The sequence below is a fragment of the Paramisgurnus dabryanus genome, chromosome 22, assembly GCF_030506205.2.
Source record: "Paramisgurnus dabryanus chromosome 22, PD_genome_1.1, whole genome shotgun sequence".
NCBI classification, from domain to species: Eukaryota; Metazoa; Chordata; class Actinopteri; order Cypriniformes; family Cobitidae; genus Paramisgurnus; species Paramisgurnus dabryanus.
The window spans coordinates 27,535,452-27,556,620 of NC_133358.1; the positions used below are offsets into that span (position 1 = coordinate 27,535,452).

The following is a 21,169-nucleotide window of genomic DNA, read 5'->3' on the forward strand; positions in this document are numbered from 1 at the left end:
AGTATTGGTATTGTTCATTAATAGTTAATGTTAACTAATACTTTAACTAATACTTTAATACAACCTTATTGTAAAGTGTTAGCACAGATTATTTAAAAAAAAGCTAATATACTGTATAAATTCATAATTGATTTATATATAATACACTATATATATATATATATATATATATATATATATATATATATATATATATATATATATATATATATATATATATATATATATAATTTATACATTAATAAAATTACATATACACTGAATATATATATATATATATATATATATATATATATATATATATATACACTGAAAAAAATTATTCATTGAATTTAATCAATTTTTTTATTATATACTAATTAATAATAATAATAATTTATTAAGAAAATTACAAAATGTAACAGTAGAATAAGTAATATATGAAGAACTAAACACTACTAAATTAAATATTATACACAAGCTACACATGACTAGGCCTACATAAAATTCATATTATTTCTTTACGTCAACAGTATTTGATGAAAAAAATGTCTGTCCATGATTTCATGACATAAATAAAAGTTTTAAAAGCCAAACTTTTGAAACCCATAAAATAAAATCTTAATTAATTTTAAATTTATAGGTAAATTATATGTGATCATGTCTGTGAAAACCTAAAGCATTTATTTTTTGTGATTTATTGTTTTACATAAAGTCATTCTACATAATGTAAAGAACATTCTCTAAAAATATAACCTTGATATCTGAAATATTGCCTCAGTAAGATCATGACAACCACTGAAGATTAATTAGATTATAAAACTTTGGCCTAGATTTTACAGACAGGGTCACATATTTGCATTAATATATATCCATTAATAACTTTAATTACTGGTGTTTGTTGTGTTTATTTTCATAATGAGAACACAATTTGCATTGTCATTCAGTGGACTGTATATATCCCTGTGATTTTAACCTCATGACCAGCTTTTCCAAAAACAGATCTCACAATGACAAACATTATAATCTCTCTCACTGTCTTCTTTATCTGGACACTGACTCTTTTATCTCAAGGTAACCTTCATCTCTCATATTAATATATTTACAACAGTAGTCAAATTAAATTGTAATATTTTGCACTTTTTAAAACATCTTCCTTGGTATCTTTCTTCTAATTTACAGACTGCAGTGCAAAAGTCAGTGTGACTCAGAGTCCTTCAGTAATAACTATAGAACCAGGACAATCAGTGACAATAACATGTAAAACCAGTGTCCCGGTTGGAAACTGGTGTAGTAATAAATATTGCTTAAGCTGGTACCTCAAGAGACCTGAAGCAGTTCCTAAACTCCTCATCTATAGAGCAGATGTCCGACCTGCCTCTGTCCCATCTCGATTTAGTGGAAGTAGATCTGGTGATTCCAATTTCCGTTTGCACATCAGTAAAGCCCAGGGTGAAGATGCAGGAGAATATTACTGCTTCTGTGACCTCGGCGGTCATAGATACACACAGTGATAAAGAGTCGTGCAAAAACCTCTGTCATTCAGACTGCACACGCAGGTGCCGATAGCCTGTAAATAAGGATGTGAAACAAGTTAAAGACACACTACATGCACATCAGAGGGTAAGCAGATACTTTTTCTGTTTATTGTACATTTTTAAAAATGTTTAAGGATGCACCTTACCGAGTTAAAAATTAAAAACAAAAAATGTTGATGAGTTAATTCTACAAAATCCATGTAAAGTCATATCAGAGAATTGTTTTACATCTAACAACTAAACACATTATGACAACCCGATTCACATTTAATATGAGACTTTACAAAAATGCGAATTAAGTTCAAATGAAAAGAACCATATTTTAGAAGTCTGATAAATGTGCTAAATACATTTTTACAGTATAACGCAGATTAATAGCATCTCAGCACTTGACTGGGCTGGCAATGCTCTTTCTTAGGGTGGCATTTGCAATTTTTTTTTTTTTTGTTTTGTGTGTTATCATTGTGACCTTCGATTTGATCACTGGGGACTTCAAACATAAACATACAGTGTGATTTTTTATAAAGCTGCTTTGAAAAAAAAAACAATTGGCTTATACAGTGGGGAAAATAAGTATTTGACACATCAGCATTTTTATCAGTAAGGGGATTTCTAAGTGAGCTATTGACACAAATTTTCCACCAGATGTAGCAATCAAGCCAAATATTGAATTCATACAAAGAACATTTAAGTATACAAGTTGAGTCATAATAAATAAAGTGAAATGACACAGGGAATAAGTATTGAACACACTTTATTTAATACTTTGTAGAAAAGCCTTTGTTGGTGATTACAGCTTCTAGATGCTTCTTGTATAGAGAGACCAGTCGTCTCATTGCTCAGGAGTGATTCTGGCCCATTCTTCCACACAAATGGTCTTAAATCTTGAAGGTTCTTGGGCCTCTTTTATGAATTTTGATCTTCAGTTCTCTCCATAGATTTTCTATGGGATTTAGGTCAGGTGATTGACTGGGCAATTCAATCAACTTGATTTTCTTTCTTTGAAACCACTTCATTGTTTCCTTGGCCTTGTGTTTGGGATCATTGTCTTGCTGATATGTCCACCCTCTTTTCATTTTCAGTTTTCTGGTAGATGGCAGCAGATTTTTATCCAGAATGTCCCAGTACATTTCTCCATTCATCCTGCCTTCAACAATATGAAGTCTGCCAGTACCCCTTGCTGAAAAGCAGCCCCAAACCATGATGCTTCAACCCCCAAACTTAACTGTTGGTATGGTGTTCTTGGGGTGGTGGGCAGTGCCATTTCTTCTCCAGACATGGTGTGTAGAATGACTGCCAAAAGGTTCAATTTTGCTTTCATCTGACCATATAGTCTCCCAATAATCCACAGGCTTCTCGAAATGCTCTTTCGCAGACTTTAACCGAGCCTCAACATGCTTTTTGTTCAGCAATTGACTCTAGTGTGGTGAGCGTGCATGGATGCCATGGCAGTTCAGTGCATTGCTTATAGTTTTATTTGAAACAACAGTACCTGCTGATGCAAGGTCTTCCTGAAGTTCTGCCCAAGTGGTTCTTGGCTCTTCTGATTATTCTTTGGACTCCTCAGACAGGGATCTTACGTGGAGCACCTGATCGTGGCCGGTTTATGGTGAAGTGATGCTCTTTCCATTTCCGGATAATGGCCCCCATAGTGCTCACAGGAATGTTCATCATTCTATAAACGCACCTATTGTATAACCATTCTCATTACGAAGATCTTGAGAGAGTTCTTTGCTTTTACCCATCATGAAGTCTTTCCTGTGTGCCTCCTCCTGGGTCATAAGAAGCCTTTATAGACCATCAATTAGGACTAAAATAGCTGATATCAATAAGTACTGATAAGGGGCAGGGTTTCTCTCTCAATACTGACAGATTTCAGGTGATCTCCTGGCCTTCTATGCCATTTTGCACCTTGTTCTATTGATATGTTCAATACTTATTCCCTGTCTCATTTCACTTTATTTATTATGACTCAACTTGTATACTTAAATGTTCTAATTTCTTTGTATAAATTCAATATTTGGCTTGATGGCTACATCTGGTGGAAATTGTGTCAATAGCCCACTTAGAAATCCCCTTACTGATTAAATGATGATGTGTTAAATACTTAATAATAAAATACTTATAAATTTGACTTACTTGACAGATGGCACAATCACAAGAATCACAGGCAAAGTACATGTTATTTTATTATTACATTTATTTTAATTCATAATAAGTAAAATCTCCATTACAAAGAATGTACGTGTTTGACACTGAACACAAAAGTCCAACCAAAAGTTTGTACTCAAGAGGTCATTTGTCCTGTTGGTTAGCTGGCTGACTAACCAGGATCAACCTACGTGTGGTTTTGTATAAAATGCATCAACGTATTTTTAAGAAACACCAGCAGGCAGTACATTCCTCCATATACACCATTTAAAACACTTTGAATGCATATTAAGACATTCTTGTAGTAGCTGATAGTAGTGCACAAATAAAGTCATTGCAGACAAAAACTACAGTCGGTTTCTGTTGATTGGCTAAAATCACATTGGTTAGCAACCTTGCTTATATCATACATTTAGCATTGTAGGAAAACAAACATGCTAAAAAACATCATAACTAGTCATAATGTTACCATATTTTTTAAATGTATGCTCTTTCAGGCCCATAACACACTTTGTGTAAAACCTTGAGCTTAAGTGCTTCCAACTACGCAAGTTGCGTTCCTATTAAATGGCACAGGCATTTAAATCCCCCTTGTTATCAGTATCGAGGTGCCACTGATAATGCCAAAAAAATGCCGACTTACAGATCTTAAACTTGTAAGGGAATCCGTGGCATCCATAAGCAGCTGCGGTCAAGAGATGCACAGGAATGCTAACGGTTAGCTTTCCACGTGTGGCTCATTGAATGAGTCAGTTCAACTTTTGTATTTGCATTCGTACCAGCTAAAAAATAACGCACACCCGGTACAGACGAAGTAAATCTTTTGCCCTTTCAAGTTTGTAAATGCCACGGTGACGCGAAAATGCAGCTTAAGTACAACAGGACTGCATGCTTACAATGCATACGTGCGTCGATTATGTTTTTAGCTTTAACATAACATTTAAGTAGAATGATGTTATACAGTAAAAGATCCGGTTGAATGTCTTCACATCGGACACTTCCTAAAGCTCACGACTCTCTTTAGAAGAGATTTCAGAAAAGTTGTGTAGTGGCAAACTTGTTGGCACCCGGTGGGATTGTGGGATGGTTCCTACAGGGACACCTGGAATTCCTGGACAAGGAGATTTTAGATGGGCATTTCTGGGGCGTCTAACCTGGTCTGTCATCGGTATTCAACCGCAGGTTTATTTTTCTACCGTATCACGTAACAAACTAGATCTTTCTTTTTTAATGTCCCTCTATTGCTCGGCCTCCCTCTCGGTTCCACTGGCATGTAAATGTCTATGATAGCAGACCGCTGTTTTTCATATTGTTGTTATGGCACTTGCTGACCCACGATGGTGGCTCAAGGCATCCTCCAGGAACGTCACAATCTTCTCACCGTCATCCTGTGGAAATTGATGGCAGCATAAGAACATTCCACTGTCCTCTGTTTGCACAATCACATTTTTTTATGTATTATTTGTGTCCCCTTGAAATTTTTTTTTAGATGAAATGTACACCCAGGGTTTCTGTGAGTTTAAATTTTTATGAGATGACACTGTAGTTGCTTTAATATATTAAACACATTTAACAAGTGTAATGAAAATCTGCAGGTATATGCAGTACACCTCAATGCAGATAAAACATCAAATTAAACCATTTAAAGTGATAGTTTGCCCAAAAAGGAAAACTCTTCCATCATTTACTCACCTTTGTGTCATTCCAAACCTGTATGACTTTGCAGGACACAACATTTTTTATTTTGGAAAACAATAGTAAACAAGCTACACTGGTATCCATGGACTTCTATTGTATAAACAGAAAACCACAGAGAGACTTTTCAAAATATCTTATTTTGTGATCCACAGAAGAGTCAGGTGTTGGGTAAATAATTGTTGGCATAATTTTTATTTTTGGGTAAACTATCCCTTTATTGAGGGCGATAGTAAAACGCCAGCTAAGGTTTCATCATGTTTTATGTCTTACCTCACTGATGAAGGCATGATGGATAAGTTCATTGACCAAATCTCTTGAACTGTCAGCTGAAATAACCACAAACACTAACATTACTGAGGGTTTAGGTGCAAATTATAATTAGTTATTTAAAGCCACAATATGTAGGATTTTCACCACTAGAGGTCGCTATTATACAATAACAAAGTACGTTTGATCACATTATTTTATGCCATCGTAATGAATTAGCTGCGTGTTAACAGACTTCAGACGTTAGCATAATTTCTACAACCGGAAACTGAGGATTTTAAGTCACTAAAAGGGCGACAATTACAAGGGAGAAAAGATACGAGCCATTATTTGAAACATGAATTTCACTGGATTAACAAATACTTGGGAACTTTTGGGATAATGTAAGTGCGCAACTGCATTAAATATATCACACTAGGGCTGGGCGGTATGATGGTATATTCCGTTACCGCGGAATAAAATGTCAGACGTAACAGATTTTTCTCTTCCGTCTATTCCGCGGAATGCAAATAAGTGGGCGTGGCTTACTCTGCCCTCCAGCATGTTAGACTGAGTGTGACGGAGAAACATGTAAAATAGTGCAGTTATAAAAAATGAATGAGTTATTTGTGTAATTTTTATAATAAATGCCAGTGAATCCACCGCGGGTCACGCAGCGAGACTCTTGTCTTGCTCGCTCTCGCGCACTCTCTCTCGCGCGCTCTCTCTCTCACATGCAGCAGCCGGGCGGTCTCTCGCATGCAGAGGTCTCTCTAGGCAAGCGCAAGGATCTGCGATGCCAAATAAAGAGTTGCACATAATGCTAATAGTTGTAAAGTTTTCTGAACTTTAAGCAAGCAAAGACAAAACTCGCGTTTATATCAGTGACCCGTGCACTGCTGGAGCGATGTAGTTTGACGCGCCATTTGCTTATACAAACATATTTGATCAAAGACGAGAAAGAGATGCAAATGTTAAGGTCTAATAGAAAGTAAAGGGCATCAAGACCTTAAAACAAACTTTATGATCATCACATCATAGCACCTGTCACATTTATAATATCTAGAGCTTCTTCTCTCATATACAGGTATTTATCCTGTCTGTAGGTTTTTGCATATATTTATACCTGTTCATTTTACATATTGCATATGTTTAATGTAATGTATGCATAAATAAAAATACAATGAAGCCATACTTTAGCTTCAATAGTCTATAAAATTAATAACTCAATAAAAAAAAATCTGTTGTTATCTTCTGGGCATTTTCACTTTAACATTATTAACTTTAAATTGCTCATATTTTAAAAACTGTGGTGAGCATTTAGTTAAAAGCTATAGTGAGTGGTGTATTTCTGTACATTTTTATCATCAAAAAACAATATAAACTGAAAAACATGTATACCGTCAAATATTCCGTTCCGTGAAATAAAATGACTCATTCCGTGAAATAGATTTTTGGTCATTCCACCCACCCCTATATCACACTGTGCAAAACTCGTACATATTGAGGCTTTAAACCAATTCTACAAAGCTTAAACTTATAAAAAGCTGTAAATTATATTAGGGTGATGCTTCTCTTACTTGGCATAATATCACAGCTGAGCTGGCGATGAAGTTTATCTTCTAACTTCAAGAACAGGGTGAGCTATAAAACCACAGGATAGCATGCAAGACATCAGTCTCCATTAAAATACTCAGCAACCCTCAGATTTTGCTCATTAAAGGCTCTTGTTTAGATTTTTAGCGGTATCTAGCGGTGAGACTGTGAATTGCAACCAACGGCTCAGTCCACAGCTCACCCCTTACTTACGTACAACTTACGTGTATCTTAGTTGTATCTTCATTGGACTCCAGGTTACAATGCATCTGAACCACCTAGAACACATAGTTTAATAGATTAGATTTATGCATTATGCTGATGCTTACATGTTTTTTATCAGTATATGTGTTCCACGGGAATCAAACACACAATCTTTGCACTGCTAATGCAATGCTCTACCAACCGAGCCAGAGGAATAATAAAAAAACAAAAGTAAAGGACACACCTTCCTGGTCTCCGCCTCTTGAGGTTCAGGTGTTGGGGTCTTCACCGTCTCCATATGTTCTTGGGACATGGACAGGGCACGAGGTACGGGATGCGGTCGCGTGGATGCAAAGTTCATCAGCGGGTAAATGCCATTCCTGAAAGATAAACCAAATGGATTGAACTTATTATTGTCATCTTAGTAAGAAAACTACGCAAAATTGAGCATACAAATGAGGAATGAGAAAAGCAATACTGACTTCACATCCTCCAGAAACTTGTCAAGCTCTAGAGGAGAAACATTCGAGTACCTGCAGGACAAAAGAGATGTCAGAAATATAGTTTTAATGAAGAAGTTCATAATAAAGTTTTAAGGCGTTTGTGCAAAGTGAAACAGCGAAAAGTCTTATTGAGAAGTCTGCGATATTCTGAATTTAGCTTCATAAACATATCTTGTATGTATTTCAGCAGTACATTTAAATCCTGACTATAAAGCCTTAATTCAAGTCAGTCTCTGATGTGTGTGTTTTAACAGTGGCATCGTGCATCAGCCATAGACATATACATGGATTAAAACCTTTCATAAAGGTTGTTTCAAAATTTTGAAAAATAGCTTTAATGATATTTTTGATCCACTTTAAATGTTGACTACACATAGATGCCCCCATTAACAGCCCACATCTATGGAGTGGTTGAATGAGGCATCTATGCATATATATGTCTATGGTTGACGCACAACACCAGGGTTTAATGCATGCATGTACTGATTTCGTGAATATGCGTTGGAGACTGACTTAATGAGCACAAAAAGTCTTCCCATCTCTTCATAAAATGAAGATTAAACAGCTGTAGTCATATGGTCTATTTTAACTATGTCTTTTCTGACTTTCTAGGCTTTAAAAGTTGTGAAACTTTTATATCTTCATTCCTTTTCATCAAAACCAAGAAATTATACAGGTTTGTAACAACATGGGAGGAAGTAAATGATGACAAAATGTTGGGGTGAAGTTTCCCTTTAAGAAAAAGAGAGACTCACTTGAGCTGAAAGCGTGGACGATCGTTGTGAATGATCTCTGCCAGGACGCCATTAGGATCAAATGCTTTGGTCTTCTCCTCAACACAGTTCTCTGGAAGCATGTCTGGAAAACCAAAAGATGCCTTTCTTGTGGTTTAAAATTATTTTTACATATAATTATATAAAAACGTCATTTTAAAACTTTATTTTTATGTTGAAAAAACAGAGATTAAAAATATGAGATTCTTTTTATTCTTGAATCTGAGTGGACAGGAGGGATGCTGTGCTGACTTGCAGGTTAATATGATGTTGATAAAATTTTTACTTAATATATAACAAAATGACATCTATAATCATTACATTCAATTCATATAAAAAGTGGAAGAATATAGAAAACACAAAGTATTGCTTGGTAAAGGGGGCGTGGCTTAACAAATAAGCCATATCTCAAAATAACCCTTCTATTAAATAATCTGTTTTATGCATTGGTTAATTAAGATAATGTATAGCACACAGATATTTATTTGATTCAAAGTAACTTTCTATTTTAAATTGTATATTATAATGCACAAAAAAGCAGATTTGAGTGAATATGTTCACTGAAGAGACTTACACTGATTATTGATTAGGCAGTGAGCGGCCAACAGCTTCAGGGAATGCACTTCAAATAGCACGCGGTGAAACAGCAGGTCATGCGCTGTTGGGCGGAGCCTGGGATTGTGACGCAGACAGGACTGAGTGAACTCCTGTCAATCATAAGAAATCACATAACAGCAAGACTCGGTTACAATATGTGACCCTGGACCATTAAATTGAAATGTATACTATCTATTAGGGATGCACCGATACCACTTTTTTGGAATACGAGTACGAGTACTTGCATTTCAGTACTTGCCGATACCGAGTACTTAATAAAAAACATGATTTAAATTTTCAGGTAACAGCTTTAGTCATATAATTTAACAAAAAAACAAGGGACTAGTTTTCCAGTTTGTTGTAAACTCTGCCTCTTTGGACAACACAAGAGGCATTAACCCCTTACACGCCGCTCAAACATAGACATTTCTCAGTCCGTGGTATCGATCCCTGGTATCGAGGGACTTTTAACAAGTACTTTAGAAAATGTTGTATCGAGGCCGATACCTGATTCCAGTATTGGTGCATCTCTACTATCTATACAATATAGATGTAAACCATTGGTGTTTATGGTTTGTTAGGACAGGACAATATTTGACCAAGATACAACTATTTGAAAATCTGAGGGTGCAAAATATCAACATTTTTAGAAAATGAAAGTTTAAAGTTATCCACATAAAGTCCTTGGCAACACATACTTTATAACTAATGCTAAATACATTGTTTATATATTTACTGTAGGAAATTTATAAACTTTCTTCATGAAGCATGATCTTTATTTAAAGGAAAACACCACAGTTTTTCAATATTTTACTATGTTCTTACCCCAACTTAGATGAATTAATACATACCTTTCTTTTTCAATGCATGCACTTAATCTTTGTACAGCGTGTCGTAAATGTGTTAGCATTTAGCCTAGCCCCATTCATTCCTTAGGATCCAAACAGGGATGAATTTAGAAGCCACCAAACACTTTCATGTTTTCTTTATTTAAAGACTGTTACATGAGTAGTTACACGAGTAAGTATGGTGGCACAAAAAAACCGTGGCGATTTTTTAAGCGGAAAAATAATGAGAACTATATTGTATAGCGAAAGAGTGCTTAGTTTGCAGCACTTTGACCTATTTTATCCCCTTAAAAAAATCCCCACGTTTTATTTTGTGCCGCCATACTGACTTGTGTAACTACTCATGTAACAGTCTTTAAATAGAGAAAACATGAAAGTGTTTGGTGGTTCTAAATTCATCCCTGTTTGGATCCTAAGGAATGAATGGCGCTAGGCTAAATGCTAACACATTCACGACACGCTGTGCAAAGTTTAAGTGCACGCATTAAAAAAAGTTGGGGTAAGAACATAATAAAATATTGAAAACCGGTGGTGTTTTCCTTTAATATCCTAATGATTTTTGGCACAAACAAAAACAATCTACTACTTATGATAACGCAAATAGATATTTTTTGTATCAAATGTGTTAAGTAAGTGTAGCTAACTAGTAGAGCACTGTGTTAGCAATGCAAAGGTAATGGGTTAGATCCCCAGTGAAGACACATTCGGATAAAAAAAAGAGGATGAAAGTCTCTGTAAAATTCATAAATGACATTATCAGCGTAATGTAGGTGGTTGCCAGGTCCCATAGTCTTACTGTTTATGTGGTCTATGGAAACTTTTCACCAATTTTATCATAAGCCAGATAAAAAAATGAAATCTTTAATTCAACTTTTTACAATGCAATGAACTTTAAAGCAGGTCTGTGTGCACATACTCTCATGAGCGGATCTTCTAATGATTGTCCAGCATTTGTTATGGCCTCCTTAGACACAACAGAATCCCCATTGGCTTGGATCTCCAACACAGCCATCTGGAGACATAAATCTTTTTAAATATCATTGCGTGAGATACGGCACTCATTTCACTTCAACTGTGTCATATGAACATATATTCCTGTGCTCTCACCTCTAAAGCACAAATCCCAAAGGAGAAGATGTCAATGGCATAGTCATCCTCACATGCTGAGAAGAAATAATATATACAAGATAAATATACAGTATTGTGCAAAAGTCTTTGGCAAGTTTAAGATAATTTTACAAATTTACATTGATATAAGCATCATAATAAATCCTTTGAACTGAATTTATCTGAATATACTGATGCCCTTAAAAACTCTTAAAAACTATTTTTAGGGGGAGGAATAGAAATTTGCTAAGATGTTTCACCAGAACTGTATATAAAAGCAACGCTCATACTCACAGCCATACTCTGGAGGAAAGAAGTGCAGGTTTTTCTTATCAACCCTTTGTTGGTGAATCTCGCCATGGACGCCTCCTTCTGGAAACACTGGGTAAAAACCCATTAAAGAGTGGGTGACAACTCATCTATGCATGCACATGCAAAACTCTAAATTCAATATATTCGCTGAGATGTTTAAATGGCTCTTACCATTCACAAAGAGTCGATGCCAAACTATAGGGATAGACAGATATCATACAGTACATCATACAGTACATCCAGATGCAATCAGCCTCTCCTCCAGGTTATTACATCATTTTAGTGTGTGGCTTAAACAGTAGTCAAAAGATTTGGTAACACTGTACAATAAGGTTGTATTTGTTCACAAAAGTTATTACACGGCTCGTTAGAATGCTTGATTCTAATTGGCCAGTCGTGACATTTGCAGGTTTGTTATTCCCAGATTACAAACTCTTAAAACTAATAACTGCTGCAAATCTTTTTGAAAGGTATAGTTCAATATTACACATGACATTAAATATAAATATGTCTTTTAATAACATGTATGACATTATATTTATAGTATCAAATAAGAAGCATACAGTTATAAACATCTCTTTATGTAATATTTTGCATACAAATCATATCATACAAACCAATTTTGTTGTTTTTTCCACATTTAAGGGGATAATTTTCATTACCGCAACGTGTCCATGACTGGATTTTGATTCTTTGATATGGAAATATTTATAATTTAAAAATCTAAAAAATGAAAAGCTTCAGTGCATGTTATCCTATAAACATTTACAGTAAAGAAACATGTGGTATTTGGTGATCATTGGAAAATGTAGAGACAATATTAAGGAATATAAATGTGTCCAAGACCAATTTTCTCATCCTCCGCAACAATTTTCAATCATTGTTTAAGCCCTCAAGGAACTGTAAGGGACATAATTGACTGCGACACTCAAGATGGCTGCCAGGTAATCAGTTCTGATTTTTTCTTCCCAGATAAAAGTTGAAATTTTGTTTGTCATAGTAGCTAGACAACTTTTTAGTTCTCATTACCGAAACATGAGTTTGTAAATGCATATATTTAATGTAATATCATGTTGCGGTAATGATCATTTTGATAATCATAATCTAAAAAAAATGTAAATAATTCTATAGGAAATATTTTTAAATCCTCTAAAAATAATGGTTGTGTAAGTTCAGACCTAAATCTTTTAAAAAAATCTGATGGACACCTTCTAAATCTGGATTTCGTAAAAATCACCCAATAGCATGTTTGTGACATTTGAACGTCTTATCTTATAATATATAATATCTTAAGTAAATGGGTTTTCCTCACAGAAGGTCTGCATTTGTTACAAATTGGCAAATAAAAATATTTCAAATCAATATTTAACTCCCGCCAGCCATTTTTTGAAAAGTTGCTCGCCAGCATTTTTTGTGATTTTCACAAAAGTTTCACCAAATGCCTTCCAGGAAAAATTTCTTCTAAAAATATATAAACATACAAATATATCAAATGAAAGAACAGACTATGGAGGACCACAAGAGTCATTCAAAATGTAATAAAGAACTTGAATATTTAATAACTACCTGGACAATAAAAATAGCAATTAAAAGATTTGTTTAAAAATTCATTAATAGACAAAGTTACAAAAAAAAAAATCATTATGTAACATTTTATTAGGCAGTAAATTATAAAAATCATGTAGAAATAAAATATTAATCCATAAATAAATAGTGCAAAGTAATATAACAATTTACAAAAACAACATAAAACACTCAATAAGTTCATCATTTTTAATTGCATTTATAAATTCTTAATTAAATAATGGAATTTCAAAATGTATTTCAAAAAGCGATTTAAAAAGAAAAATAAATAACTGTATTTATAAATTGAACTACAAATACAGGTTTAAATTAGGCATTTAAAAGGGCATTTCCGTTTAACATTTCTGTTTTCATTTCCCGGTCGTTTTCCTTATTCTTTTCGCTATCCGGTTTGCTTTTCTCACTTTTTATTGCCTAATAAAATGTTACATAGTGATTTTTTTGTAACTTTGCCTATTTATTTATAGATTAATTAATGAATTTTTAAACAAATCTATTAATTTCTATTTTTATTGTCCAGGTAGTAATTAAATATTGAAGTTCTTTATTACATTTTGCATGACTCTTGTGGTCCTCCATAATAGACTCTCCGCTTTCAAACAAGCAATAAACAAACACACAAAACGGGAAAAAAAACATCATTCCATCTATATTGTTTCTCTGCTTATAAACTCTTAAATGTGGGTATTTTTCTTAAAAAATTTTTTTTGCAAAAAGCGGAAATAATTGCATTTTTTGTCAAGGAACTTTGTTAGAGATCAGATTCAGAACGATTATCAAAACATACACAGAGTTTAAAATTAGTTAATAATTTTTTGCTTCAGTTTTTTATAAATTGAGTAAGTCATTTAGTGGATAATCGCGGTATTACAGATTAACATTAAACCTCATCATGAACACTTTTTTTATGCAAATGTTTTCTCTTAATTGACGAGATAACTCATCAATGGCAGGGAAAAAGTTAATGTTCCTATGAGGTAAATAGCCGTGTAATAAGCAGGAAAATGTAAAGGCAGCAGGTTGTTAATACAAAATAACCCCTTCAGTGTAATATATCGGGTCCTGATCACACTGTCGGGGCTTATTTCTGCGATAACAACATGCTGCCTATACATTATCCCTTGCCTAATAAATGCAGAAAAACTATATTACTCATTGTTAGTTCAATACATTTACTAATGTTAACAAATACAACCTTACAAAATGATATATGCATTACGTTTTAAAACTATTTTATAAGTTTAATATTTAAAATGTTGATATACAGTGGCCCCAAAAGCATTTGAACATTAAAGCCTCACTTAAAATGTTTATATATTATAACAAAATATCAAACAACTTCAATTCAAAATCTGATTTATTCAAATTGTGTAAACCGAATGATTTCAATGTTTACAATATGAGTGAACTTGAATAGAGAAACATACCTGATCCGATTTTAATGAGGCCATTGTGCTGAATGAAGATGGTGTCACATGTGAGGTTGCCATGAATTATTGGAGGATCACAGGAGTGAAGATAGCTGATAGAGCGAACGATTATCAATATAATCTCTGTGTTTGTTCATACTTGTTTAAAGAAATCTAGTGTGTTAAAGATGATGTCACCTGAGAGCAGAGAGAATCTGTGTGCACCAACGTTTCCAGGCCTGAAATACAGATGCGCAGAAATATCATGCAACTGCATCACGTTTACACATTTTACAAAAGTTAAAAAAAGTTGAGATATAGGTCAACCTTAACATTCATAGTCTTGTGGTTTTTCTTGGTCTTCTTCAGAAACTGCTTGAGGCTGCCAGATGACATGTATTCGGTGATGAACACTACCTGTATACACAGGTAAAAACATACGCTTTACAGAAAACTAGTACTAGTAATGATAAAAAATATTTTTTTTCAGGTATGGCAAACAGCTAATGGTGTTTCAGCGTTGTGGTTTTTCCTGCACTGTGTTTGCCAATAGTAATAAATAGTAGCTGCGTGTGCATGTGGGACTTTGTGTTTACCCGTGCATGGTTGTCCCCGATGTCTAGCCAGTATTTGTGAAATTTGACAATGTTGGGGTGGTCCACCTGCATGAGGTTCTCAAACATCTCCTTCATTGTTTCCTATATAAATACATACACAAGAACATTTGACTAAATCAAGCGTATGGACTAAAGAAACATATTCAGAAATGTGCTCATGCAAACATCCTCACCTCTACTGACTTGAAGATCTTCTTGTCCTGGAAGAGAACTTCATTCCACACCACCTCCACACCTTCCTCTGTGTCCATGGCAAGAGATGCGCTCTCCACACCGGGAACATTTCCCTGACTCACCTGCAGGGGGAGACAAACAAACACTTCCAGTAAAACACTCAGCTCATTACACAACACACATTGCATTTGTTTTTGTTTTTTTAAGTAACCTAACAATACATACTGCTCATATTTCATTAAAAACATACATAAATATATAGACCCAAAATGTATTAGCTCTTCTTTAAGGAAAACCTGTTTCTTTAAGTCGAATACGCATTTGGATTTGTCATTTTGAAATATTTTATATAATCTCATATATGTTATATTATAATAATCCAATAATCTCTTTAGTATGAATTGCTTTCATTACAGTGATGTTAGGTTTAGATGTGGAGTTTTATTAATGTTTTAGAGAGAAAGAGAGAGATAGAGATCCTTAGCTAAAATCAATATTTCAATATTATCTTTGTTTACACTTTATTTTTAATCTTGTTTTTTTTTAGACTTCTGTACCATAATATATGCCTTGTAATTATGCACTACACCTTACATTTATCTTTTTATTGCAATATTTATATGCAGATAGGTAGGTAGATAGATAGACAGATAAATAGGCAGACAGAGTGATAGACAGACATACAGAAAAACCAGACAGACAGACATATTGACATACAGGCTGAAAGTAAGGTAGACAGACAGACAAACAGACAGGCAGACAGATAGACATACAGACAGATAGTAAGGTAGACAGACAGACATATAGTTATGTAGACAGACAGGCAGATAGACATACAGACAGATAGTAAGGTAGAAAGACAGACAGATAGGAAGGTAGTCAGACAGACAGATAGATAGGCTCATAGATAGGCAGACAGACAGACAGACAGACAGACAGACAGACAGATAAATAGATAGATAGGCAGACAGACAGACAGATAGTTAGGTAGGTAAACAGATAGACAGACATACAGGAAGATAGTTAGGTAGACTAGACAGACAGACAGATAGTCAGACATATAGACAGACATAGTTAGTTAGGTAGACAGACAGACAGACACATTCAGACAGACAGATAGATAGGCAGACAGACAGTTAGGTAGACAGACAGACAGACAGATTGGAAGGTAGACAGATAGATAGATAGATGGCAGACAGATAGACAGACATACAGGCAGATAGTTAGGTAGACAGACAGACAGACACATACAGACAGACAGACAGACAGATAGTTAGGTAGACAGACAGACAGACAGACACATACAGACAGATAGATAGTTAGGTAGACAGACAGACAGACAGACAGACAGATAGGCAGGCAGACATACACAAAAACAGACAGATAGTAAGGTAGACTGACAGGCAGACAGACAGATAGACAGGCAGATAGACATACAGTCATATAGTTAGGTAGACAGACAGACAGACAGACAGACACATACAGACAGACAGATAGTTAGGTAGACAGACAGACACATACAGACAGACAGACAGACAGACAGACAGACAGACAGACAGTTAGGTAGACAGACAGACAGATAGATAGGCAGGCAGACAGACAGACAGACAGACACATAAAAACATACAGATGGTAAGGTAGACAGATAGACATACAGAGAGATAGTCAGGTAGACAGACAGATAGTAAGGTAGACAGACAGGCAGACAAAGAGATAGACAGGCAGATAGACATACAGACAGACAGTAAGGTAGACAGACAGATAGTAAGGTAGACAGACAGGCAGACAGACAGATAGACAGGCAGATAGACATACAGACAGACAGTAAGGTAGACAGACAGACAGACAGACAGACAGTTAGGTAGACAGACAAACAGATAAGTAGACAGACATATAGACATACAGACAGGCAGACAGAAATACATACAGACAGATAGTAAGGTAGACAGACAGACAGTTAGGTAGACAGACAGATTGGAAGGTAGACAGGCAGATAGATAGTTAGGTAGACAGACAGGCAGACATACAGGCAGATAATTAGGTAGACAGACAGACACATACAGACAGACAGACAGATAGTTAGGTAGACGGACAGACAGACGGACAGACAGACAGACAGACAGATAGTAAGGTAGACAGACAGAAAGACAGATAGACATACAGACAGATAGCTAGGTAGACAGACAGACAGATAGATAGGCAGGCAGACAGACAGACACATACAGACAGACAGATAGTAAGGTAGACAGACAGACAGACAGATGCCAGGAAACATCTCAATATTCTTGCATCTAATATGATCTCATTGGTTGTATCAGATATGCTGAAAGCCAAAATAAGGTCACCTATATTAGAGGTTTTACAGTAACAGTAGCCCTCCTGTTGGATTGTGCTCAGTGCTAAGTGGGCTGTTTCTAAATATATGATAAAAATAAACATAATGCCTATTACACAACCATATCAACACGGCTAGTTATCTTAACAGAGCTTATGTGGATCATTTCAGGATAAGATTTTAATTAGTTTATGTTGAATGTGTTGTATCGTTAGAATATACAAACAAATCTATCCATTGCATTTAAATGAACCTATGCTGAGTTGTTTTAACCCATGCCTGAGCCAAATGTGGACATTTTAGGTGACTTTAAACCAGTGGCATTTTTTCAACCACCCAGCATTTTTTATGGTGACCTAAATCATTTAAATCAGATCTGAATACAAAAAAAGATGCATTGTTTTCAGTGATTAGCTTTTAATGGCTGTGAGGAAGCGCGTAAACGTCTGACACATCAGAAGCTTTGAATCACGAGCTGGAAAAACAGCCCAGCATGAGCCATAGACCTGAAATATATCATCCTCACACACTAAATAAAAACACATACATGCTTACAAAATGTTTTAGCCAAAAGTGAGCTGCTTCAACAGTACACGTTGTGTATTTTTACAGCTCTAATATGTTTCTTAAGTATTTAAAGGTGGATTGGGTTCAGCCGGCTGATCCTCTAACTTCATGAAAGGCAAACGCCAGTCGGAATGCCAGTCTGAGCCCTGATTTGTATGGATTACCCACAATCCTTTGCTCTTACATAAGAACATTGAATGTTAAACTTAAATAAATATTATTGGAAAGGCACATACGTAACACGAGAATCTAATTTAATGATCAGCAATTATTCAGCAGAATAATGCACCCCATATAAGGTACAAACCCTGTAGGCAAGCAGTTTCAAATGCATGCAAATCTATTGTGCTATTCTTCAGTATAAAAGTTAAAATAAAGCTATAATTATATCTGTCCTCTCAAACTACTTTAACACATTAACCCACACAAATCTATTCTTATAGTTACAAAGCATTGTCTTTAATTTCTCAGCACAGCATTAACAATTATTCACATGGCAGATTATTAATTGTAAAAATGCATTACATTCACATGCATTTGGCAGATGCTTCAGATCAGTTTTTGTGAACCTTGAGGATCGAACTCCCAACAAAGACAAGCTATAAATGTGCTACAGTGTTGTTTCAACCCATGTTTGGGTTAAATCTGAACCAACGGGTTGGGTTTGTCTATATAACACTTATGTATGGTTTGAAACAACCCAGCATGTTTTAAGAGAGCATGACTATGTCTAACTTTAAAGGCTGATGAATAAAAAGCCAAAAAATCTCCTGCAGGCCACTTTCTGACTGTTTTATCATATATGTGTGAGCAACAGTACTTTATAGAGCTTTGTGCATGGATGAGTAATATTGTCCTTACTTGTCTAGACACTGAGGTCAAACTAGGTTTATCCTCTTTCAACCAGAAAACAACCCCAGCGTGAGCTTTCAACCAAAACACCCAGGAGGCTTGAATTAAGATCATGGGTGACCTGGATTTAAACCTCAAACAAGACCAAACTGCCATCATTCAGTGGGAAAACATCTAACAAATGTATTTACTTCATGCATCACTTTGCTATTATAATACAGTTCTGTATATATAAGTCTTAAAGGGAAAAGTTCACCCGAAAATAAAAAATGGTCTAAAATGTCTTCTGTGGCAGAGTTAATAGGTTTTGTAATGTTGGGTCACTCGTGAACACTTGAAATATAAACGTTTCCTTACACTTCACCTTGGAAGTCTTTTAATAACCATATGGATTTGTTTTTGATGGATGGATGCACTTTTTGGAGCTTTGAAAATGGGGCACTATCCAATGCCATTATGAAGCTGAAAAAAAGCTAAGATATTAATTAATATAACTCTGACTGTGTTTGACTGAAAGAAAGTCATATACACCTAAGATTAGGGTGAGTAAAATACATAGGAAGAGTCTGGGGGGGTCATAGGGGGCACTGCCCCCCCAATTCATAGTCAATTATGATTTTTCTGAACTATTAATGAAATAGAAATATGAAAATCCATATTTAATTTGTCTAATCTAAATATTTTAAGGGGCAGACTTAGAAACGTATGGCTAAAATAGTTTTAATTCATTTAAACCGTATTTAATAACTATGAAGCCGTACCCTTGTTTGCTGGTAGGTACACACCCAAGCACAAATGCAAAACTCTGCCTATAAATAAGGGTTCATTTTAATTTTTGGGGTAAACTTTTTGTTAAAACACATTGTAGCTACACTCAAAAAAATATTTAACCCCAAAAGTTAAAACTTATGTATTTCAATTGCATGTCAATTTTCCATCCAATTTATTCACATAAATCTAATGTAAATGTTAACATTTTGGTTTAAGCTACACCATCACGTTCAGTTGATCTGAATGAATTAAATAAACTTTATGTAAATCAATGAACTGGGTTTTAAGACTGTGTGATAAATAAACTTTATTCTTTTCAAATAACTTATTGCTATTGCTTTATATAACTCTTGTTTCTGTTAATTCTGTTAAATAAATGGGCAAAACATGTTTACTTATTACTGTATGCATTTATTGTGTTGCAATTGCTCAACAAGTCAAAAGGTAACATCCACTCCTCTGAGCAAGTAATAAAGGTACTTAACAAATTAAGGCAACCGTTTAAAATAAAACACATTCTTTAGGACAGGTTACTTTCCTTTTCATTTATATATAACTGTACATAACATATCTTGCCATAATTTTGGCAAGACAAGTTTAAACATTTAGGGCAAAAAATGAGTTTCCTACTGGCTCAATAGCACAAGAGCTAACAACTTTTGTGTCAAGAGTATCAGAGCTACAAGGTGCATTATTGTTATCAGTTTGTATAACAAATCCAAAAGTTCACAAGTTTTCAAATGTACTTACAGTTGTTGGAAAAATCCAAGCAATCCAAAAATGCAATTTTCACTCAAAATTTTGGTTTTAAGAGCTTAAACTTTTGAGGGCAGCTTGTTGTCATCCAAATTCATCAGTACCTTCTGGAAGAATTCAAATATGAATGAGGCTCTGAGGATAGCTTAAGTTGAGAGCGAAGATCAGTCCGAACAAGATCACTAATCCAAAGGAAAGATTTTCAAGCGTTGAAGCAGCATCACACCCTCTATCACTACTCCAACATCCCCTAGTTTCTCCTCAGCACCAGCACCTTCTACGGATCACAAAGCCCCATAGTCTCAGAAATTCGTCTCTCAGCTTCTTCAGGGTTGCAGTCCTAAAGCCAGAAGGAAAACAACAACATTAACCCGGTTCAGTTTAACTGAAATATTAGACACATACAGCTTAGAAATGAGTTTATATCTATATATAAAGAACATATACAAACCATGAATTCTTTCACAAGTGTTGTGATGTCCTCATTGAGATACACACACAGACTCTTTATGACACAGTCTCGTTCGAGGTGTATGTCATCACGCTAGAAAA

The 21,169-nt window shown here is 34.9% G+C and overlaps 1 protein-coding gene across 4 annotated transcripts in view; it reads right to left on the minus strand.

Moving 5' to 3' along the window:
- Positions 1-3,699: 3,699 nt before the first annotated feature.
- The window catches only part of nrbp2b (nuclear receptor binding protein 2b), a 29,280-nt gene continuing 11,810 nt past the window's right edge, over positions 3,700-21,169 (minus strand). Inside the window, exons 2-18 of one of the 4 annotated variants that reach the window (XM_065258574.2) lie at positions 15,336-15,458; positions 15,142-15,243; positions 14,879-14,962; positions 14,744-14,784; positions 14,564-14,658; positions 11,724-11,747; positions 11,535-11,621; positions 11,241-11,296; positions 11,050-11,145; positions 9,263-9,395; positions 8,671-8,773; positions 7,895-7,945; positions 7,657-7,792; positions 7,433-7,486; positions 7,193-7,256; positions 5,637-5,692; positions 3,700-5,056 (exon numbers count right to left, since the gene is read on the minus strand). In XM_065258574.2, coding sequence (XP_065114646.1) covers positions 4,973-5,056; positions 5,637-5,692; positions 7,193-7,256; positions 7,433-7,486; positions 7,657-7,792; positions 7,895-7,945; positions 8,671-8,773; positions 9,263-9,395; positions 11,050-11,145; positions 11,241-11,296; positions 11,535-11,621; positions 11,724-11,747; positions 14,564-14,658; positions 14,744-14,784; positions 14,879-14,962; positions 15,142-15,243; positions 15,336-15,458 — 1,389 coding nt within the window. In that variant the 3' untranslated portion in view covers positions 3,700-4,972. Of the gene's footprint in view, positions 5,057-5,636; positions 5,693-7,192; positions 7,257-7,432; positions 7,487-7,656; positions 7,793-7,894; positions 7,946-8,670; positions 8,774-9,262; positions 9,396-11,049; positions 11,146-11,240; positions 11,297-11,534; positions 11,622-11,723; positions 11,748-14,563; positions 14,659-14,743; positions 14,785-14,872; positions 14,963-15,141; positions 15,244-15,335; positions 15,459-21,169 lie in introns of all 4 variants that reach the window. The other 3 variants (XM_065258575.2, XM_065258573.2, XM_065258576.2) reach the window with 3 other exon arrangements.